Source organism: Mesoplodon bidens (genome assembly GCF_964165515.1).
Source record: "Mesoplodon bidens genome assembly, chromosome: 4".
Classification (NCBI taxonomy): domain Eukaryota; kingdom Metazoa; phylum Chordata; class Mammalia; order Artiodactyla; family Ziphiidae; genus Mesoplodon; species Mesoplodon bidens.
The window spans coordinates 114,192,573-114,216,923 of record NC_138160.1 but is presented as its reverse complement, the minus strand read 5'-3'; the positions used below and the strand labels follow the sequence as shown (position 1 = coordinate 114,216,923).

The 24,351-nt window shown below is 36.1% G+C and overlaps 1 protein-coding gene across 1 annotated transcript in view; it reads left to right on the top strand.

The window, feature by feature from the left end:
- CDKL3 (cyclin dependent kinase like 3) overlaps positions 1 to 24,351 on the top strand; it is a 117,461-nt gene that overhangs the window by 26,923 nt on the left and 66,187 nt on the right. Inside the window, 9 exon segments of the mRNA XM_081231784.1 lie at positions 2,492 to 2,604; positions 5,112 to 5,251; positions 10,577 to 10,665; positions 12,719 to 12,872; positions 12,979 to 13,307; positions 14,424 to 14,514; positions 15,925 to 16,087; positions 16,902 to 16,962; positions 16,964 to 16,994. Coding sequence (XP_081087910.1) covers positions 2,492 to 2,604; positions 5,112 to 5,251; positions 10,577 to 10,665; positions 12,719 to 12,872; positions 12,979 to 13,307; positions 14,424 to 14,514; positions 15,925 to 16,087; positions 16,902 to 16,962; positions 16,964 to 16,994 — 1,171 coding nt within the window.

The window sequence follows — 24,351 nt, the reverse complement described above, 5'->3', positions numbered from 1 at the left end:
CACAGGGTCTTAGTTGCAGCAAGTGGGCTTCTTAGTTGCAGCTCATTAGCTCCTTAGTTGCGGCTCAGCAGCTCCTTAATCGCAGCACGTGGGCTCCTTAGCTGTACCATGCACTCTTAGTTGCGGCATGCACGTGGATCTAGTTCCCTGACCAGGGATTGAACCCGTGCCCCCTGCATTGGGAGTGTGGAGTCTTATTCACTGTGCCACCAGGAAAGTCCCTGATTGTTTTCTTATTATTGAGTTTTAAGAGTGCTTTGTATATTTTGGATGCAGTTCATTTATCAGTTATGGGTTTTGCAAATATTTTCTCCAACTCTGTGGCTTCTCTTTTCAGTCTCTTAACAGTGTCTTTCACAGAGCAAAAGTTTTAAATTTTAATGATGTACTTCTTAGCCTTTTTTTCTTTTGTGGATTATGCTTTTAGTATTGTATCTAAAAACTCATCACCAAACCCAAGGTCATCTAGAGTTTCTCCTATATTATTGTCTAGAAGTTTATAGTTTTGCATATTACATTTAGGTCTATGATCCATTTTGAGTTAATTTTTGTGAAAAGTGTAAGCTCTATGTCTAGGTTCATTTCTTCTTGTGTATGGATTTCTAGTTGTTCCAGTATCACTTATTAGAAGGACTTTCTTTCCTGAATTGCCTTTGCTCCTTTGTCAAAGATCAGTTGAGTATATTTCTGTGAGTCTATTTCTGGACACTCTATACTGTTCTCTTGATCTTTTTGTCTATTTTTTCACCAATATCACACTGTCTCACATACTGTAGCTTTATAGTACATTTTGAAGTCAGATAGTGTCTTTCTTCTGACTTTGTTCTTGTTCGACATCATGTTGGCTTTTCTGGTTCTGTTGCCTTTCCATATAAACTTTAGAATCAATTTATTGATATCCAAATTGGATTTTTAAAAATAAATGTATTTATTTATTTTTGGCTGCGTTGGGTCTTCATTGCTGCGTGTGGGCTTTCTCTAGTTGTGGCGAGCGGGGCTACTCTTTGTTGCAGTGCATGGGCTTCTCATTGCGGTGGCTTCTCTTGTTGTGGAGCACGGGCTCCGGGCACACAGGCTTCAGTAGTTGTGGCTTGTGTGCTGTAGAGCGCAGGCTCAGTAGTTGTGGTGCACGGGCTTAGTTGCTCCGTGGCATGTGGGATCTTCCCAGACTAGGGCTCGAACCCATGTCCCCTGCATTGGCAGGTGGATTCTTAACCACTGCACCACCAAGGAAGTCCCCTCCAAATTGGATTTTGATTGGGATTGCGTTGAATCTGTAGATCAAGTTGGGAAGAACTGACATCTTGACAATATTGAGTTTTCCTATCCATGAACATGGAATGTCTCTCCATTTATTATATTTAGATCTCCTCTGATTTCTTTAATGAATCTTGCTTTTTTTACTTGAGAGTTTATCTCAGAGATCACTTTATATTAACACATGCAGATAGACCTACCTTATTCTTTTTAACAACTGAGTAATATTTCATTGTGTGGTTGTACAAAAACTTACATAGCTATTCCTGTATTGATGGATGTCTAGGTTGTTCCCAATCTTTCTACTACAAACAGTGCTGCAGTGAAATTCTCTTATAATTTACCTTTGTGCATAAGTGTGAGTAGATCTTTGGATAAGTTCTTAAGAATAAAGGTGTTTAGTCAAAAGTATGTACATTTAAAATTTTAGTAGCTTTTGCCAATTTTCCTCCAAAGAAGTTGTTTAAATTTATACTCCCAGAGCAGTACATGTGAGTATTCATTTTCCATAGCCTCACCAACATAGCAGTTATCAAATTTTATAATTTTTGTCAGTTGGATCAGTGAAAAATAGATCTCATTATAGTGTTTATTTATAATTTCTTCTGAATGTAAGTTTGGGCATCTTTTTATCTATTTAAAAAACTGATTATGTGGGGAAAAAAGCTTGAATTATGGATGACTCACAATGCATTAAGATAAATAAATGAAAGTAAGTGATAAAATATTTAAGATTTTTAATTTTTACTTTCTAAGTACAAGATGATTTTAGTATTCAGCTATTCTACATCATAAACCATTTATCATAATGTCCTTATATAAGTATTTGAAACAATTTTAGAATTATAATTAATTATTTTGGACTGCTACATGGCTTCTCATGCAATTTGAATATAAACTATTTAAGTTACTAATAAAACATGATAATATTTAATATATATCCTAAAGTTGCTATATGATATTGTAGTGAAAATTGATAAATGATACCACTTAACCATTCTGTTTTCTTTAGCCTTAACTTTATTTTAAAAGTTATTTTTTAGGAAATTCCCTGGTGATCCAGTGGTTAGGACTCTGCACTTCCACTGCAGGGGGCATGGGTTCGATCCCTGGCTGGGGAACTAAGATCCCGCAAGCCCCACAGTGCAGCCAAAAAAAGAAAAAAAAAAGTTTTTTCAGAAAAGATGTTTTATATATTTTTCTATGAAAAGTGATTTATTCTTGTCTGTTTCAGACCTGTGGATATCTGGGCTTTGGGTTGTGTGATCATTGAGATGGCCACTGGAAATCCCTATCTTCCTAGCAGCTCTGATTTGGATTTACTTCATAAAGTTGTGTTAAAAGTAGGTAGGTATTACTGAAATATACTGTTAAATGCCTCAAATAAGTGTTTCCAGATTAATTCTGCTTGATTTTCAAATTTAGTGTTTTCTTTATAAGAACAGGGAAGTGTATTTTTTTGATAGATGGGAGTAGATGGATGCTTTGGGCTGATAAAAAAGGTAGAAAATTCTCCTCCGTTTTTTTTTTTAATATAAATTTATTTATTTATTTATTTTTGGCTGCGTTGGGTCTTTGTTGCTGCACACAGGCTTTCTCTAGTTGTGGCGAGCAGGGGTTGCTCTTCATGGTGGTGCTCCAGCTTCTCATTGCAGTGGCTTCTCTTGTTGTGGAGCATGGGCTCTAGACGCATGGGCTTCAGTAGTTGTGGCACACGGGCTCTAGAGCACAGGCTCAGTAGTTGTGGTACACTGGCTTAGTTGCTCCGTGGTGTGTGGGATCTTCCCGGACCAGGGATCGAACCCGTGTCCCCTGCATTGGCAGGCGGATTCTTAACCACTGCACCACCAGGGAAGTCCCTCTCCTCTGTTTTTGCAAATAATATTTTTCTTTGCCAGGATGCAAATAGCTATGCCATGTTTTGATGGTTGATACTAAGAAAAATAGTAAAATAGGAACCTACTTCAATTTGTCTGAAAGTTGTTTTAAAAGTTTGGCTTCTACAAATATTTGCTTCTTTCAAAGAGGACTTTTAATAGAGTTGATTTTGATGCTTTTTAAAAGTGCTTGGAGGACTTCCCTGTTGGCACAGTGGTTAAGAATCTGCCTGCCAATGCAGGGGACACGGGTTCGAGCCCTCATCTGGGACGATCCCACATGCCATGGAGCAACTAAGCCCGTGCACCACAACTACTGAGCCTGTGCTCTAGAGCCCACGAGCCACAACTACGGAGCCCCAGCGCCACAGCTACTGAAGCCCATGCACCTAGGGCCCATGCTCCACAACAAGAGAAGCCACCGCAATGAGAAGCCCGTGCACCGCAACAAAGAGTAGCCCCCACTCCACAACTAGAGAAAGCCCACATACAGCAATGAAGACCCAACACAGCCTAAATAAATAAATAAATAAATAAATAAATAAATAAATAAATAAATAAATAAATAAATAAAAGTGCTTGGAGATAGAAAACCAATTATTTACTGAGAAAACTTTTTTTTAAACCACAGTAGATAAGCAGAGAGCTGATCTGCTTTGACTACCAAAACATTTTCATGGTTAGCATTGCTCATGCAGTTTCAAGGATTTTATATATATATACCTCTGAATGAGGAGCTTGAGGAGCCTTTTTTGTGGTGAGGAAGCTATACATAAACATGTAATTACAGGATCATGAGAAAGGTACTGTGAACAACTATAAAAACCGTGTATCTGGGTAAATACTGATTAAAGATACAGTTCAGAGCCTTAAAGCATCATACTTTTTTCTGTCATCTTTTTTTTTGTGTGTGTGTGTGTGGTACGCGGACCTCTCACTGTTGTGGCCTCTCCCGTTGAGGAGCACAGGCTCCGGACGCGCAGGCTCAGCGGCCATGGCTCACGGGCCCAGCTGCTCCGCGGCATGCGGGATCCTCCCAGACCGGGGCACAAACCCGCGTCCCCTGCGTCGGCAGGCGGACCCTCAACCACTGTGCCACCAGAGAAGCCCCTTTTCTGTCATCTTTAAAGTTCTGGTTATGAGATTAATGTTAGAAGGGCCTCTAGAGATGGTGGGATCGATTTTGTTATTTTACAAATGAGGAAACCAAGGCACAGAAAAGGAAGATTTGCCCAAGGTCACAGAATTAGTTATAGCAGAACTAGTGCTAGAACTTAGCTCTCTCCACTCCTATTTATAGTTCTTTCCATTCTACTACTACTCTATAGCCTTGTTTCTTCTTTGCAGGGTTCCTATTTCTATATAATTTTAGTATTTTAGCTGTTTTGAGTAAGGCTTTGCTGATGAACACTTGCTAGTTAAACCATTTATATACCCTTATAGAAATATGTAAAAGTTGAATGTGCCTTTTCTAGTGGCATTATATGTCTTGTATTTTGGGAAAAAAATATGCACATGTGGTTTTTTTTTTTTTTTTTTTTTTTTTTTTTTTTGCGTTATGAAGGCCTCTCACTATTGTGGCCTCTCCTGCTGCAGAGCACAGGTTCCTCACGTGCAGGCTCAGCGGCCATGGCTCACGGGCCCAGCTGCTCCACAGCATGTGGGATCTTCCCGGACCGGGGCACGAACCCGTGTCCCCTGCATTGGCAGGCGGACTCTCAACCACTGCACCACCAGGGAAGCCCGCACATGTGGTTTTATATTTTCTACTGCCTATGTATTATCAATAGATTACTGGGGAAACTCACATTTTTTATGCTGTATTCAGATAGTTCCTTGTTCAACTTTAAAAAATTAAAAGAACTTAACTGTTATTCTCCCTTTTTAGTAATTTAATGCAGACTACATAACAATTTATTATTTTGATTGTAGAATAATTTCCTGGTTTTCTTATGTATATATTTTTTCTCTTTTCAGGCAATTTGACACCTCACTTGCAGAGTATCTTTTCCAAGAATCCCATTTTTGCTGGGGTGGTCCTTCCTCAAGTTCAACACCCCAAAAATGCAAGAAAAAAATACCCAAAGCTAAATGGATTGTTGGCAGATATTGTTCATGTATGTTAAGAGATTAAGGACTTATACTGGGAAATTTGCATAAATTATAATACCGTTTTAGGATATTACTTTAATGAAATTCTGAAAGGATTCATGAAGTAATGTTATCTGTTAAAAGTTACTATATTCCTCTGTCTTTATGTCTTAAGTTCAGAGAAATTAAAAGTCACAGACTGTTAGAAATGAAAGGCCCCTGGGGTAATCCTTTCTATTATTTTTTGTTTATCCCAATTTTATTGATAATTAGGGATAAACTGGAAAATTTAAAGGACTTACCATGTTTATCAACACCTCTTAACAGCCAGTCTTCCTAGCAATCTACCCAGGGGATTTGTTCCTTGTACAGTGGTATTCTAATGTATTCACAAGGCGTTCGCAGCTGCAGTTTTAATGTTGTTTGAGGATACACCAGTACCAAAATTCAGGTTGAATCGGAGGAAGCAAAAACATTATATAGCACTTTTAAGTTAGTTTAAAATTTAAATTTTATTTTGAACTACATAATAAATATACCAGCATACTTAGTACAAAATTCAAAATGTGAGAGAGTTACTTGTTTCTATTTATTTTCTCTTTCCAGCCAATTTCCTTTCCCAGGGTCAACTAAGGTATCTTGTTTCCAATGTACAGCCCTTAAAAAAGTAGTTACCTAAATTTCAAAGCAAGTATAGTGTGGTGTTTATAAGAAGGGGCTCTGGATTCACATAAACTTTGTTTAAAACCCAGCTCTGTCACTAATTAGCTCTGTAAACTTGAGCAAGTCAATCTCCGTGCCTCAGTTTACTGGGCTATAAAACAACATTAACAATATTTATTTTCTGGAGCTGGAGGATTAAATGAGGTAATGGTAGAAATATTCTCAGCACAGAGCCTTGAATAAGCTATCAACAAATGTTGTTAATATTAACTGTTGTTGCTGTTATTTAGATAAAACTAAACATATGACATGTAACATCTAAAGACTATTATCAAAGGAAGAAGGTTGTTTCTTTGGTACTTGGAAAGAACTAGAGTTTATTAAAGGATAAGACTTGTTTACTATATTTTCACTTCAGTTTCTTTCTTTTTTCATGTCATAGTTTTGATCATACAAAGAATACATAATGATCATAAGAAAAATAGGAATACTTGATAAACAGAGAGGAGAAGTTAAGATTTTCCCAACCCCACAATCCAGGAAAAATTACTATTAACATTTTGGTTTATGTACTTCTGGGCTTTTCCCAACCAACTACATGCATAGAAGTTTATGGTTTTTAAAAGGTATCATACTTTACACACTGCTGTGTAACCTGTTTATTTTCACTTAGCAGTATATTTTAAGCATACTACCATGTCAGTAAATGTGGAGCTACATCATAATTTTAGGGTTTACATAGTGTTTCATTGTATGACTGTACTATAGTTTATTTAACTGATCTTGCAATTTGGACATTTGTTTTCAGGTTTTTTTCTCTCACTATTGGTAAAGTTGCTACAGTGAACATCTTTTATATGTCTTTATGAACTTGTATTGTTTGCTTGGGATAAATTCCTAGAAGTGTGACTAGTGGACCAAAGGGTTTACACTTTTTAGGACTTTTGATATATTTTGCTGTTTTTTTCTCCAGAAAGCTTTCATTAATTTATACTCAAGTAGCATTGGATATAAATCTCCATTCTCAATCTAACATTGAATATTATAATTTTTTTATTTTTAAATTTTATTTATTTATTTTTGGCAGCATTGGGTCTTCGTTGCTGTGTGCAGGCTTTTCTCTGGTTGTGGCAAGTGGGGCTACTCTTCATCGTTGTGCATGGGCTTCTCATTGCGGTGGCTTCTCTTGTTGAGGAGCACGGGCTCTAGGCGCGTGGGCTTCAGCAGTTGTGGTGCATGGGCTCAGTAGTTGTGGCTCTCGGGCTCTAGAGCACAGGCTCAGTAGTTGTGGCTCATGGGCTTAGTTGCTCCGCAGCATGTGGGATCTTCCTGGACCGGGGCTCGAACCTGTGTCCCCTGCATTGGCAGGCGGATTCTTAACCACTGCACCACCAAAAAAGTCCCAGAATATTATAATTCAAAAAATATTTGCCAACTTAATAAACTAGAAATAAAGTACCTTTCTTAAAATTGCACTTAGGTTGTTACAGGAAAGTTGGACATTTTACTAATATTAATTGATCATTTGTATTTCTTATTTTAAGAATCCTTAACCTATTTGTCATTTCAAGTATCTTTTTATATTGATTTGCAAAATAATAAACATATTAGTCTTTTGTTGTATATGTTGTAACTACTTTTTTTCAACTTGAATAATCTGGTGATTTGGAATGCCACATTTATCATAGACAAAATGCTTATACATGCTTGGGTCTGTTTCTCTTTTGTTGATTTCTCTCTTTATTCTAGTACAGATACAGTTTTGATTGATTAGTGTAACTTTAAAATACATCTTTTTGTTTTTTGGCCGCACCACACGGCTTGCGGAATCTTAGTTCCCCTACCAGAGATTGAACCCAGGCCCCGGCAGTGAAAGCACTGGACCACCAGGGAATTCCCTAAAATACATCTTAATACCTGGTGTAGAATGTATTTTTTTCCTAGATTTAAATTTTTTAAACAATTTTATTGCAGTATAATTTCCGTACAGCAAACTATATGTATTTCAGGTGTATAATTTGTTGAGTTTTGATAGATGTATACACCTGTGAAACCACCACTACAACAAAGATACCTAACATTTCCATCACTCCCCAAAATGTCCTTGCGTCCTTTTGTAATCCATCTTTCCCTTCATTCCTATCCCCAGATAACCACTGATTTACTTTGTCACTATAGTTTACATTTTCTAGAATAGTCTACAAATGGAATCAAACAGTATATACTCTTTTATGTCAGGCTTCTTTATCAGCATTGTAGTCTAGAGATTCAGTTCATGTTTTTGTGTGTATCAGTAGTTTGTTCCTTTTTATTGCTGAGTAATATTACATTGTATGGATATATCACAATTTTTTATCTATTCTCCTGTTTTGGGTTGTTTCTTCTTTTTTGGCTTTTACAAATAAAATTGCTATTAACATTCACTTATAAGTCTTTGTGTAGATGTGTATTTTTATTTTCGGGGGGAACTGCCAGTCTGTTTCTCAAAGTATGGTATTTTACATTTTCCAAACTAGGGCAAGTATTTAAATTTTGTGAATTATATTATTCACAGAAAGAATATTTATCTGCTTCTAATAGGCTATGACCTTTTAGCATTTTTCTTCCTAAGTTTTGTTGTTGGATAACTATTATGTTCTAAAATAAGCACATATTTTTAGCTAGTTGCAGTCTTAAGGATCTGAATATTCCCACATCATAAAGATGATAATGGACTCAGTTTTACTTTGTGAGTCAACTTTTTTTTTAATTGTGGTAAAAAACACATAACATATAATCTATCCTCTAACCAAATTTTAAAATGTACAATACAGTGTTAACTATCTTCACATTGTTGTATAGCAGATCTCTACAACTTTTTCTGTGAATCAATTTAAACATACACCTTTTGAAATAAACAAAAGTGTAATATCGTATGCAATTACTTTGGATATTCTGGACTTTAACTATCTTTTCTATTTATGAGATCTTAGGCAACTTACTTGTCCTCTCTGGGCCTTAGTCTTCTCATCTGTACAATGAGGATAGTAATACTACCCACCTTGTAGGATTGTTGTTGGGATCAAGTAATAGGAAAAGGCTAGATAAGAGTGTTGTATGAGGCGAAAGAGAGGCATGGACGTGTATACACTACCAAACGTAAGGTAGATAGATAGTGGGAAGCAGCCGCAGAGCACAGGGAGATCAGCTCGGTGCTTTGTGACCGCCTGGAGGGGTGGGATGGGGAGGGTGGGAGGGAGGGAGATGCATGAGGGAAGGGATGTGGGAACAGATGTATATGTATGACTGATTCACTTTGTTATAAAGCAGAAACTAATTAAAAAAATAAATAAATAAACTTTAAAAAAAAAATGGATAACCAGTGGACCTACTATATAGCACAGGGGACTCTGCTCAATGTTATGTGGCAGCCTGGATGGGAGGGGAGTTTGGGGGAGAATGGGTACATGCATATGTATAGCCGAGTCCCTTTGCTGTGCATCTGAAACTATCACAACATTGTTAATCGGCTATACTCCAATATAAAATAAAAAGTAAAAAAAAAAAAAAAAAAAAAAGAGTGTTGTATGGCACATAGTAAGCATAAATAGAAGTTAACTATTATTAGTATGTTTTGCCTTCATTTAGAGGAAGAATGAATATTATACGGCAGATAGGTTTTATTCAAATTCTATATTTAATATTTTGATTAAAGAAATGTGTTCTATTTATAATTATATTATTTAATTATATATAGATTCATTATGTGCATCTTATTTTCCAAAACTCTTTTTAAAAATAATTTTAAAAGTTTTATTTATTTAATTTATTTTTGGCTGCATTGGGTCTTCGTTGCTGCACGTGGGCCCTCTCTAGTTGCAGCGAGCGGGGGCCACTCCTCACTGTGGTGTGCGGGCCTCTCACCATGGTCGCCTCTCCTGCTGCGGAGCACAGGGTCTAGGTGCGCGGGCGTCAGTAGCTGTGGCACGTGGGCTTCAGTAGCTGTGGCACGTGGGCTCAGCTGCTCCGCAGCATGTGGGATCTTCCTGGACCAGGGCTCGAACCCGCATCCCCTTCATTGACAGGCAGACTATTAACCACTGCACCACCAGGGAAGCCCCTTATCCAAAACTCTTACTTCCATTGTCTCTTTTTGTTTTGTGGGGTTTTTTTGGTTCTCTATTCAGTTGAAGTCCTCCCAAGATAGGGAAACAGAAAAGAGCTGTTCTAATAATGGGTTATTGAAAGATTTGGGGGCTTGGATATTTGTGAAACTTTTATGCCATAGAAAGAGCACCAGATTAGTAATCAAACAATATGAATTAAAATTCTAGTTTCGAAAATCACTAATCATGCCTCTAGTTCTGTAAAATGGAAATGATAATCCATGAACTTTCCACCTTACAGGGCTGATAAGAGGATCAAAATGAGCTAATTAATTCCTGCTAATTCCAGCAGAAATAGACTTCTGTTTTGGCTAGAATCACAGACCATTTAACCTGTAATAATGCCTTACAAGTATAAATTTCTTAGGGAAATAAGTGGTCAGAACTCACTGTCAGAAGTTCCTGAGGTCTAATTCCATCTTTTCAAGAACTATTTTAGCTCTGGGTAATTAATTACACCTACATTTGTGAAATAAATTTAACATTTACCTTTAGAAGCCCTGTTAAGAGTTTGTTTAACATAGAATCTTTTTCATTTTCTAGGCTTGTTTACAAATTGATCCTTCTAAGAGGATATCATCTACTGATCTTTTGCATCATGAGTATTTTACTAGAGATGGATTTATTGAAAAGTAAGCATTTTGAGTGAGTGTGGACTTTTTCGTGTTTTATATTAGGATGTTTTACTAGCATGAAAATTGCTATGTAGGTTAATGTTACACAACAGAAGAATTCAATTTATCAAAAACTTACTGAGTTTCTGTATTGACTAAGTATATGGTAGACTTACAGGTGTCATGGTGAAAATTCTAATAATAAAAAAAAGTGTACATAACATTCATTACACAGTTACTATGTCCGAGGCAGTGTGCTAAGCTCTTCACATGCATTTTCAGTTCTCATTATAGGCCAGAGATAACATTAAATAAACAATCAATAGTTTCTAGCTTTGTTACCATTTAGACCTCTGACTCAGAATAGTCCAGTTTTTCCTCTCTGATAGCATCTCTGATCTACATATTACAATTAGCATTCATTTCACGGATGATTTTTTTTCTCTGCTTTACATATTCTCTGTTGCAGTTCCTGTTGTTTTGTTCTCCCCATCAAACTGGAAGTTCCTTGAAGACAGGGACCATGCCTCTTAAAGCCTGTCTCTGTCTCACATTGTATCTAAAATATATAATGACAATGTAGATTCATAAGTCAGCCATGCTTGTTAAAAAAACACACCATTTTCTATTTGGGCTTTGAAAGAAACAGGAAAAGTTTCTCATTAATTGAAAAATCATTCAGTTTGCCTTTGGATACGAGGTCACAAACATGAATATTAATTAAAAATGTGATGGAGTTAAGATCAGGCATAGAAAAGACCAGGACCTCCATTGAAGATAGACCAAAATAGAAAAAGGCAAAGAAAAGGGAATCTTTGAGAGTAACTAGAACTTCAGGCATTTCAGGAATTTTAATCTAAAAATATGAGAAGATATATTAAAAGTGCCATTGATAAGAAGTGTCAGTTACTGAATAAAAAAATTGCTTCCTATCAATTCTACATAGACTGATTTCTCTTGGGTATTTAGATATTAGGATTTTACTACTATGGGGTGAAAGTTCTTGAGTTCCAATAATAGAAGCCTCAGAAAATGTTTGGGGGAAGACCTTTTACTTGGATAAGAGGCCTCTTTTTTTCATGGACCTTCTGCAATGCAAGCAAGTTTTAACAGAAATGTGCATTTTCTTATTCAGCCAAACTAATGATACTGGTTATTTTCTTCATCTCCTCACACTACCCTTTACTATAATTCTAGGGAAGAATTCATTCATGGTAGAATTCATTCAGTCCCAAACTGATGGCAGTAGCTGCTTCAAGGAGGGAAACTGTGCAACTCCGGGAGAGGGGTGGGAAGGAGACTTTTCGGTATAACCTTTTGAGTTTTGAGCCATGTGAATGGATTTTCTATTAAAAAATAAATAACTTTAAAAAAGTCTAACTAAAACCAAAACAATCTCCCTTCAATATCGATGTATTCTATTACATTTTGTTCTGAAAATATTTGTCTAGAGTAAGATTTTAGAAACTAGTTCATCTTTTAAGTCCTGTTACTTTGAAGAACCACAAAAGGGACCAGTGGCCTGAGTCTTCCTTGAAAATAATAGTATATTTATCAAAATTAAAAACGATGCTTTTTGGGCTTCCCTGGTGGCGCAGTGGTTGAGAGTCCGCCTGCCGATGCAGGGGATACGGGTTCGTGCCCCGGTCTGGGAGGATCCCACATGCCGCGGAGCTGGGCCCGTGAGCCATGGCCGCTGAGCCTGCGCGTCTGGAGCCTGTGCTCCGCAACGGGAGAAGCCACAACAGTGAGAGGCCCGCATACCGAAAAAAAAAAAAAAAAAAACGATGCTTTTATTAAGTAAACTTTGCATCACAAAAGGAATCTAATTCATATGTCTATCTTGTAAAAGTTTTATTAATAGTAGATTACCATGGAAAAATTTTAGAAAGATGTATCTTTACCAGGAAACAATTTGTATTAGGTAAATATTGTGCCATCTCTCGGCATGCATTACTGATAACTTATTTATGCTGTAGCTCAAATGCAAATTAATTGATTAGAAAGTCTTTTAAAGATAAAATACTCTATCAACATAAATAAAAGTATTTGATATTGCTTGTTTTATCAGATTCATACCAGAACTGAGAGCTAAATTGCTACAAGAAGCAAAAGTCAATTCATTCATAAAGCCAAAAGAGAATTCTAAAGAAAATGAATTTATGAAAGATGATAGAAAAACAATTTATACCAATACACTGCTAAGTACTTCAGTTTTGGGAAAGGTAAAAATCGGTCTTCTTTTTAGCCAGTATAACTATTTTATAGTTAGTACTCTAATGATAAAAATAACTGTTCTCCTGACTCAGATTTTGGGTGTATCTTTTCTAGGAAATGGAAAAAGAGAAAAAGCCCAAGGAAATCAAAGTCAGAGTTATTAAAGTTAAAGGAGGAAAAGGAGATATCTTAGAACCAAAAAAGATAGAGTGTGAAGGTGGACATTGTCAACAAGATGCAGCTGAAACTGCTCATACTATGTCTCAAGATATAAAACCTGTAATCAGTGAACCACCAAACCCTGTCAATCCCAGCACTAACTCTATGGTCATGAAAGACAATCCACATGCTGGAAGTAGTATGGTGATGTCACCCATCAGTCTAACTAGCAGGAATTTGATGGCTTCAAATCCTAATTCAAATCTCTCCCATTACAATTCAAGGTGAGTTTTAATAGAAAAGAAACAGAAGATAATGGACATAAGTAATACAGTGTTTTTATATAATGGTATTTCAAAGAATCAACCTCGTAGTGTCTATATATAAACTGAATTTGAAGGTATATTGAAATTATAATCATATAATGGGCCATTACTAAGTGCTTCGTATGAATGCTACAGAAGAAATTAACTTTTCTTGGCTATCTAGGTGTTTAGTTTTTCACTAATGCTGTTTGGAAAAACCTCATTAAAAAAAAAAAGTCCCTCAGAAAAATTACTTCCCATTTGAAGAGAAAAATGTAGTGTGACCTCAGTTTTGGTATTGGTGTGCCTTTGAATAATAAAGTAAGCTTTATTTTTGTATCATAGCAAATTGTCTAAATGGAGAAAAGATAGTTGAAAATAATCGTGTGTAGTCAAGTAGCTTTTCAAGGTCAAATTTTGGGAGAAAAACAGCATATTGGACCGATTTTAGATTTAACCACTAATACAGATTGAGAGACTCGTACCATGAGTCTGGTTAATCAAGGGCAGTGTAATGGATGACAAGGGTCTGCCTAGCAAGGCATCAGGGCCCATTCTAAATTTAGGGAAATTACTATGGCTCTAGTTGGAGAAGGAGGCTTAGTTCAGTTATCCTAAGCCAATCCTAACAGACTGATTTGGGCTATAAGTTGTGAAGCTTAGTGGTCTGCAGAGGTGGCAAGTGGACATGTCTGTACAACAGAATATAGACAGCAGGTGTCCAATCGTTCTTGAGGTGACTCCTAAACCATGGTTGCAATAACCATAGTTACAAACTAGCCTTGGTCAGACAGCTCGGAAGTTCATGAACCCAGTAGTTAAGAGATCCAGGTTCAGAACAGACAGAAGGGACCAAGTAGGCCAGCTGGAGTAACCTCACAACATGGTTGTCACCACTGATGTTAGCCATGAGTGAGTTGTTCTCTGCACTGTTTTCACCTTTTTACTTAGAGCAATTGGTACTTAAGGACTAACAGTTGCATTTTCGCACTTATTGTTCAAATAGTAGACTACCATGGTATAACATCATTATTGAAGCTAAAACAGAAGCACTTCTGGGAAGTTCTAATAACTTCTCATTTTTTTAAATAATAGGTTAACTGAAAGAGCAAAAAAGAGACGTACTTCTTCACAATCTGTTGGACAAGTTATATCTAATAGGCATGAGGATACAAGTCCCACTCAAGTAAGGCAAGAAGCTCGTCATTAAAATATGGCCTCTTTCAACATTATCCCCCCACCTTCTGTCATTTTCTCTATGTTTGGGGCTCTAACATTTTTTTTAACGTGCTTTTAGTTTCCTTTTTTTTTTTTCCTGAGGTGAAAATAGGTCATCATTTCCTTAGTGCTTTCACAATTTTAATTTCTTATAACTTGATTTGTGTATTTAATGTGTGACTTGGGAAAAGAAGTTAAGATTTTCACCTTTAAAAGTCACAAGACTGGACTTCCCTGGTGGTCCAGTGGTTAAGACTCCACACTCCCAGTGCAGGGGCCCGGGTTCGATCCCTGGCTAGGGAACTAGATCCTGCATGCCACAGTGGAGACCTGGCACAGCCAAATAAATAAATATATTTTTTTTAAAAGTCACAAGACTTTTTGGTTTTTCACTTCCAAGAAATGATTTTAATATCTTACTTTTTAGATTAAGAGCAATTACCAAATAGATAAATCTTTTCACAAGAAAACATAATCAATGTAGTTCATTTCCTCATTTTTCACATAGGAAAATAGTTCAATTAAAAATTGAAGCACAGGGGCTCCCCTGGTGGCACAGTGGTTGAGAGTCCGCCTGCCGATGCAGGGGACACGGGTTCGTGCCCCGGTCCGGGAGGATCCCACATGCCGCGGAGCGGCTGGGCCCGTGAGCCATGACCGCTGAGCCTGCGCGTCCGGAGGCTGTGCTCCGCAACGGGAGAGGCCACAACAGTGAGAGGCCCACGTACTGCAAAAAAAAAAAAAAAAAAAAATTGAAGCACAGTGTTATTTATAATAGTAAAACATTGAAAACAACACAAATCCATCCAAGAGCAAGTGACTGGTTAAGTACGTTAAAGTACATCCACACAGTGGGATACTATGCATTACATTGTAGAAGAGTGTTCATTAACCTAGGAAAGTTTCTATCATCTGTTGTCAAGTGAGCAAAAACAGGTAACACAAAAGTTTTTCCAAAATGCTGAGTTCACAAGTAATTTTTTCCTTTTGGTTTTCCCAGTGTCCAGAGCACATCATTTTGTAAATAGAAAAATAAGTTATTAATAAAACAAACTGAAGCAATTTGTCCAAAGTCAAAATGCAATGAATAGGATCAAAAATTAAAAGTTGAGGCTGTGGTTCTCGTGATCAAGACTATTCTCAGCATATTGAATATGCTAGAAAAAGTTTACTTTATAAAATTTTTATTGGAGTTTGATCTGTTTATATGTTTGATGGTACTCTCTTCTACTTCTTACTTATTAAAATAACCTTGCAAAGATAGTTATTTGTATGCCTATCTTATACCATCCAAATGGCTGGCATTCGTAGGCTTGTCATTCAATAAGTAGTTACATACCTTTCTTCAAATTAACTCTTGTTTATTTGTTTTTTTTAGAGCCAAATGGAGAAGGGTGTGTTTAATGAGCGAACAGGTCAAAGTGACCAAATGGCAAATGGAAACAAAAGGAAGCTGAATTTTTCCAGAACTAACAGGAAAGAATTCCATTTCCCAGAATTGCCTTTCACAGTACAGTCAAAGGAGATGAAAGGAGTGGAAGGTACACATTTGTTGCATAGCTTTGGAAATCTACAGACTTAATCTTTTACAAGACCTTTTTTGGTAATATAACTTAGATGTTATAATGTGATTTAGGTAGAAAGGAGTATATTGCTATGCAAAATATTTTCAGCTGATGAAAAATTTTTTCCCATAATCAAATAATGGGTAAGACTTAAAGGAGATAACTTTAAAAGAGGGTTAAGAAAACTTTAAAAAGTAAAATTTTCATTAGCTCAATTTTGTTGGAATGTTAGAACAGTATTTGAGGAAGGTGTTTTGGTTTAGTATATGACCTGGGGTAAATCAGTTTCTTCTGTTTCTCTGTGATAACTTGCCCATATAATAGGAGGAATGATATGTGTGCTTCAGGCATCCAAGGATTTAGTAGATTAAGATTTATAACATGTACTGAGCTCATAAAATGAAACTCATTTTTTTGCAGTGCTATTATTATGTTTCTTTGAAGAACAGTGACACCTTGTGAAAAGATAATATAAGAGCAAGAAAATAGTACTTGCATAGCTCAAGAGGAATTATCTGATCCACTTAACAGTTATACTCAGAATTTTATAAATAAATGTCCTCTTTATTTAGAGGACAGGCTGGTAGACTGTTAGTAAAATTATATAACAAATCATTTATATTTGGCACATTATACCATTACAACTCATGATTTGTTCAGTTCCTTTATAATAAACTCAGAAACTGGCTTTAGTGTATATCAGAATTTCCATTTAAAACTCTTGAAAAGGAAAGTAAAATTTCAAGGTAGGAGTAACAAGTTCTCATTGTTGTATATATTTTTGCAAAAGTTAAACAGATAAAAGTGCTGAAGAGGGAATCAAGGAAAACAGATTCATCTAAAATACCAACTTAATACAGATCAATATCAAGAAAAACAAGAGGTAAGACTTTTTTATTTATAGCTTTTACTAAGTAATGCTGTTTAGAACCCTTGACTGAGTATATATTTTTAGTTATTACTGTTGGAAAGTCAGATAAAAATTCATAATTCTGTAATCTTTGACCTCTAGAAACAGAACTAAAATTTCCTAGAATAACCAATTATGAAAGGTTTTTAAAAGTTATTTTTTGAGGGTAGTAAATACGAACTCTCATTTGAATGTTGAGTGATTGAATATATGGTACTCAGGGAAAATAGTATGTGTGTTATGTGTACTACCTGGTGGTGGGTAAACCATGCCAGAGGAAAGGAATAATGGTATAAACATAGGATTATACTGGCCACAAGAACATATGTATTTTGTCTTTGGCCTTTTTCTTCCTGTTTTTTTGTACAATTTACTCCCCCATCTCTGCTCTCTACCTACTGTCCTGTTTTCAAAGGTTTGCTCTCAGCTCTCAGATAATCTTGAATTTTATTTGGGAATCTTGAAGCCATCAACATCTAAATGAATACTCTTTAAAGGTACTCTTTTAAGGGAAAGGGATTATGCTGAGCACCCACTGAATTAAATTATATTGACAGCCTTCTATCCTGTACACCTGTGAGGTCATTAACTTTATCTCAGTTTCTTATTTTCTAAATAAAATTGACTACATTTTTATTCATGATAAAATTAGTACATACTTCCTAAGGAAATTTGAAGAAATTAGAAGATAGAAACTTTGATCTGAAATTATGTAAGAAGGTATTTTAACTAAGTCTATTTAATCTCTACAACATTCAGGTAAGAGTTATCAGACACTGTTAGATATATTTTCACAGTGACATTTATGCCTTATTCCTGGACTAGAACTTGTTAACAACTCCACAGTCAACTTTGCAGAAAAGAAATATTTTCTAGGTAGAACAAGAAAGGCATTAATGGTCATCTTTTAGTTTGTTATAAAAAGTAATAAGGTGGCTTTAAACTTTTAAACCTGGGTCACAGCATGTTGAACAGCACACCATTTGCACATTTTTTGAATGATTGGGTGAGTTAGGGCTCTTGAGTTTGGGCAGACTAGTAATGTGCTACATGTGTTTATCCTACTGTCCTATGAGAGCCCCAAGAACTAAAATTACATTTTAATGCAGGAAGAAAGGAACTCTTAAGACAGTTCTGTCATTTTAAAAATACAAAAGTAAGTAGGAAAGGAAAACCCCTTTTTGTACATATGGTGTAGAACTCCTGAAAAGACGATCTTTTTAAGAGTCACATTGAGGGCTTCCCTGGTGGCGCAGTGGTTGAGAGTCCGCCTGCCGATGCAGGGGACACGGGTTCGTGCCCTGGTCTGGGAGGATACCACATTCCGCAGAGCGGCTGCGCCCATGAGCCATGGCCGCTGAGCCTGCGCGTCCGGAGCCTATGCTCCGCAACGGGAGAGGCCACAACAGTGGGAGGCCAGCGTACCGCCAAAAAAAAAAAAAAAAAGAGTAACGTTGAAAGAGTTGTAGTTGCTAGAAATACCCAGAAGTCATCAATGATGGTTGTAGTTTATTTGTACTAATCATTCAAATGCAGTTTTGACAAGCTACTGAAATTGCATATGACTGGTTCAAATGCTTTTAATAAATTAATGTCAGAATTAAGAAAATTTCCTAAATTTCGAGTTGGTAGTTTGTTAGTTTAGAGCTTGAGAGAATATGACATATTTTTAAAAACTAAGATAGGGAATGGCAACTTATTTGTTCTATTCATTGATTTGTTTTTGAATTACCAAATCACATCCAGGCACTTCCCAGTTAATAGTATATACATGAACTGAATAGACTCTGTGACCTAGAGAGAAATTCTAATTACTGCTGATGAGTGAGTTAGGCAAGAGAGAAGAGTCCATAGGAAAGCCACCTTCAGTTTTGTCTCATGATGATAATAAGGAATACTTTGCTAAATAGTCTTCCTGTACCTTATAAAATAACCACCAGGTGCAAATTACAAGTACTTATCTGTGGCTGTATTTCCTTAGCCAAAGACTCACCATTTCCTCAATTAAGGTCCTGTTTCTATTTACTTTTTAGAATACAGGAAATGCACAAACTGAAAGGAAGAAGAACCTGCCAGATGTAGAGTAGAAAATGCAGCAGCTGAAAATTCAGGGAATCCCAGAATCACTGTATGGTTAAAAAAAAATCCTTTTTATTAATATTACATACACAAAAATGCTGACTAGAGAATTCTACAGATATATCGTAAATCCGGCGTAGTTATGTGTATACTCACCTAAACTTGTTTTAAAATTTATTAATCTTTAAATTATTCATGTTTTCTTAATTTGAACATTAATTTATAAAAAATTCCTGACTGGTACATCCTAATAAAACTACAGCTTGCGTTGTCATATAATTTTATTTGATGACCTGTTATCTCAGTCATGTTTGATTAGTGGTCATTCTTAGCTTTGGTTCAGAACTTTATAATTATAGATGGAAAAGTTTCTAAGTGTGTAATAAAGTGAGATCTCAATGTCTGGGAGCACCAAACATTTCTGAGCAAACAAATACACTTAATAAGCATGAAACATGGGTCTGGTTTCACACTGGACGTCCTGGAGCAGTATTTAAACATCATGAAGGTTGTTTAAAAGGATGGAAATTGAGCAAAGCATTGAAGCAAATCTTTTGGCTTGACCAGCATGTTTATCATTTAGTAGTTTATATAGAATATATTGTTACATATAATTTAACATTAATACAGGCAAGGTTTTGGCAACATGTATTTACATTCTTATCCCACTTATTGGCTTAGTTTCTAATTTTAGGGTGGAGATGGCCATTGTAAGGGGAAGAATTTGAAGACGAACAGATTTTTTTTTTTGGTAGTGTCTTCTTTTAAATCTTAAAAATACAGATTGGCAAGTCTTCCCTTTTAATTTTATGAACAAGAGAAATGTAACATGAGCTGTTGAGACAGCAATTCGTTGGTATCATCATCCAACTTTGTTTTGTTAGCAAACCATTCACTGTTTTCTTCTTTCTTTCTTCTAAGAATTCTGTTGATGTGATGTCTTGATTTGGAATTATAAAGTCATCTCCTCTCTGCCTGCTTCTTTACTTGCCGTGATTACTGAGTAGGTAACACATCCTGTCATATGACACACACTGTATTTATACTGCTCTCTGCCCTCTGCTAGTCACATAACCTAAGTGTTAGTTATTTCCTAGAATGCTCAGGCTTCCTGAAGTGAGTGCTCAGTGAAATATCTGACATTTTTCTAAAAGCAGTTCATTACTATTACATGATTACATAGCTGACTAACATGTTCTGTTATAATATTTATAACTTATAATATTTATAAAGTATCAGAAAATTATATGGTGTTTAAATGTTAATTTTTTTATCCCTTTCAACAACTGACAGCACTCTTCCAGTTTCCTAGTTCAGTCTGATAGTGCCTTTTATGTGGTACAAACTTTTTCTATTTATGTATGACCCAGAAGAGGTATACTACCAAAATTCTTGATTGTCATATTTTTCAAAAAACAATAAAGTGGGATTATCTGGTATTTTACAAGGACTCTGCCTGATTTTGTATTTACTAAATAGACATGAAAAACAAAGGAAACATAATTTCTTTATTACAATATTATGATCTCTTTTCAACTCATTAAAAGGTTGATTAAAATTAACAGCTCAGGGCTTCCCTGGTGGCGCAGTGGTTGAGAGTCCGCCTGCCGATGCAGGGGACACGGGTTCGTGCCCCTATCCCGGAAGATCCCACGTGCCGCGCAGCGGCTGGGCCCGCGAGCCATGGCCGCGGAGCCTGTGTGTCCGGAGCCTGTGCTCCGCAACGGGAGAGGCCACAGCAGTGAGAGGCCCGCGTACAGCAAAAAAAAAAAAAAAAAAAAAAAAAAAAAAAAAAAAATTAACAGCTCAGATTATTATATATAACATATCTTTCTAACAGACTCCCTGTTAGCTTTAGTAACTAATCTCATCCAGGGAAATTACGAGTTGTTCCTGTGGTGGGTTCGGTAAATATAGGTCTGCCCATTGCCTATTACATTTATATATTTGTTGATCCTTACATCAAAGGATTGTCCTTTTTTTTCAATTTCTACAAAAATGCCTGCTGGGATTTTGACTGGGATTGTGTTAAAATCTATACATCAATTTGAGGAGAATAGATATCTTAGAAATTGTCTTCCAACCCAGAATCATGGTATAAACTCTCCATTTATTTAGATTTTTAAATTTTTTCTGTAATACTTTGTAGCAGTCTTATACATCATTCATTAAAGTTACTCCCATGTGTCTTAGTTTTTCATGTTATTATAGATGGTATTGTTTTTTAATATCTTCTAGTTGGTTGTTGCTAGTATTACAGAGATACAATTTGTTTTTCTATTGTGATCTTGTATTCTGAGACCTTGCTAAATTAAATTTATTTATTCTATTAGGTTTCCTTTGTTCCTTCATTCCTTCATTCCTTCCTTCTTTTTTTAGTCTATTCCTTAGGATTTCCTATATAAGCAATTATAACATCTGCCGATAAAGATAGTTTTACTTCTTCCTTTCCAGTGTTTCTATGATGTGTGACAGTGTTGCACAGAAGTAGTGAGAGTGGGCATTCTTACCTTTTTTCCTATACCAGAGAGGAAACATTCAGCCTTTTCCATTAAGTATGATGTTAATAGTAGGTTTTATTAGATAATTTTTATTATATTGAAGAAGTTTCCATCTGTTTCTGTTTGTTGAGTGTCCATACCATGAACAGGTATTAAATTCTGTTAAATACTTTTCCTGTATCTTCTGAGATGTTTTATGATTTCCCTCCTTTGTTCTGTTAATGTGAATTACATTAATTGATGTTTTAATGTTAAATTAACCCTACATTCCTAGCGTTAAGCTCCACTTGATCCTTTTTAAGTATTGTATTGAATTTGATTGGTTAATATTTTATTAAGATTTTGACATCTACGCTAATGAGGGATTTTAGTCCCTTTTTTTTTCTTGTGTTGTCTTTGCCTGCTTTTTTTTGCGGTACGCGGGCCTCTCACTGTTGTGGCCTCTCCCATTGCGGAACACAGGCTCCGGACGCGCAGGCTCAGCGGCCATGGCTCATGGGCCCAGCCGCTCCGCGGCATGTGGGATCTTCCCGGACCGGGGCACAAACCCGTGTCCCCTGCATCGGCAGGCGGACTCTAAACCACTGCGCCACCAGGGAAGCCCTGCCTGCTTTTGATATCAGTGTTAAGGTGCTTTATAAAATGAGTTGGGAAGTTTTACCTCCTCTTCTCTTTTCTGAAAGGATTTGTGTAGGATTGATTTTATTTCCTCCTTAAACATTTGTTAGAAATCACCAGTGAGGCCAGCAGGGCCTAAAGTTTCCTTTGTGGAAAGATTTTAAGATGCAACTTCAATTTTCCTTAAATTTATTTAATAAATATGGAGCTATCCAGATTTGCTGTTTCTCCTGTGTCAGGTTTTTTGTTTTTTAAAATATTTATTTATTTAGGCTGTGCTGGGTCTTAGTTGCAGCACACGGGATCTTCATTGCGGCATGCAGGATCTTTAGTTGTGGCATGCATGTGGGACCTAGTTCCCCAACTAGGAATCGAACCTGGGCCCCCTACATTGGGAGCTCAGAGTCTTACCCACTGGACCACCAGGGAAGTCCCTCCTGTGTCAGTTTTGGTAATTTGCCTCTTTCAAGGAATTTATCCATTCCATCAAAGTTGTTGATTTTTATTGGCATAAACACTGTTTATCATTTGCCCTTGTTATCATTTAAGAGGTGATATTCCCCTTATCATTTCTTGTATTGGTAATTTGTAGGGGTTTGTTGGGGGGTTAGTCTAGCTAGAGGTTTATCAATTTTCCTAATTTTTTTGAAGAACCAACTTTTGGTTTTACTGTTTCTATTGTTTGTTTCTTATTTTACTGATTTATGATGTTTTCTTTCCTCTATTTTGTGTTTAATTTGCTCTTTGTAATATTGTGATATAATAAGAAATACAAATATTTGGTCTTTGTCCCCTTTTCCTGACACAGAGGTCCCAAAACCTTTATAATTTCCTGACTGATAGGAGTGAGAGGAGCATCTTTGTTATTCATAATAAGCCCTTTCAACCATACCTGAGTTTATGCTAATGAGGTATTTATGTCTCATATCTTTACTAATTTTCAGTATACAGGTTTATTAATTGCTGAGGGAGGAATATTAAAGTCTTCAACTGTAATTATATATTTATCTCTCCTTTCAGTTCTAGTAGTAGTTGCTTTCTGCATTTGAAAGCTTTGTTATTGGGTACATATATATTTAGGACTATTATATATCTGATGAAATTGACCTTTATCTGCTGCTCATTGTCTGAAAACAGTTGTTTAATTTATTTTTTCCAGTTTTACCATTGTTTAATGTAATATCAATACCTATTAATCATGGCTGGAACTAGAAGTTTAGTTAAAGAATTCTGAAAGTGGAGAGATCTAGTCACTAGTTGTAGTCCTATCTTATAAAAAATGTCTCTGATTGTCTGTTCTTTTAGTTTAAGACTATCCCTAAGGATATAGATATGGGGACAGGAATTTGTAGGGACTTGCCTGTGCTTTTTGTTGTTCTTATTCTGGTTATTGTAATGATCATTTATTCTGTAAATTCTTTGCCAATAATATGAAAGTTTGAAGTATGAAGTTTGCCAGTAGAACTTTAGCAGTAGACATAGTTAGACAGGTTGGATAGTTTATTGGCTGCTAATACTTGTCAAAAGTTATTAGTTCATAGTGATTATTATCTACTGTTCTTCCAAATGACTGTAAACCAACTGGTCATTCTTTCTGGGTCTTCAAGTTTCAAAATTAAGGTGCACAAATCTGTTCTTCTTTTGCTAATGACATTTTAAAGAAGGGTGCTATGTTTGTCTGCCTTCTGATAGGTTTCCAAATAACAACTATAACTAATCAATTATAACTATTTCTTAGCAATCTTAGGATGAGTGACAATATATTAGACAAGTGTGAATAGACCACACTCTCTCTACATTCCCTTGGTGAGCTCATCCAGATGCATGGCTTTAAATATCATTTATATACTGATGACTCTTAATTCTCTCTCTCTAGCCTGGACTTGACCATGTAACTCCAGACTCAAATTTCCAGTTGTCCATTCAATAGCTCTGCTAAAATGTATAATAGGTATCTCAAACTTATCATGTCCCAAATTAAGGTCCTGATCTCTGCCCCACTCTCTGCTGCTCCTCCGTGTTTCCCCATCTTAGCTAAGGGCAACTCCATTTCTTCCAGTTGCTCAGGAGAAAAATCTTGCAGTAATCCTTGACTTCTCTCTCTCTCTACATCTCTAACCTACGTCCTTTCA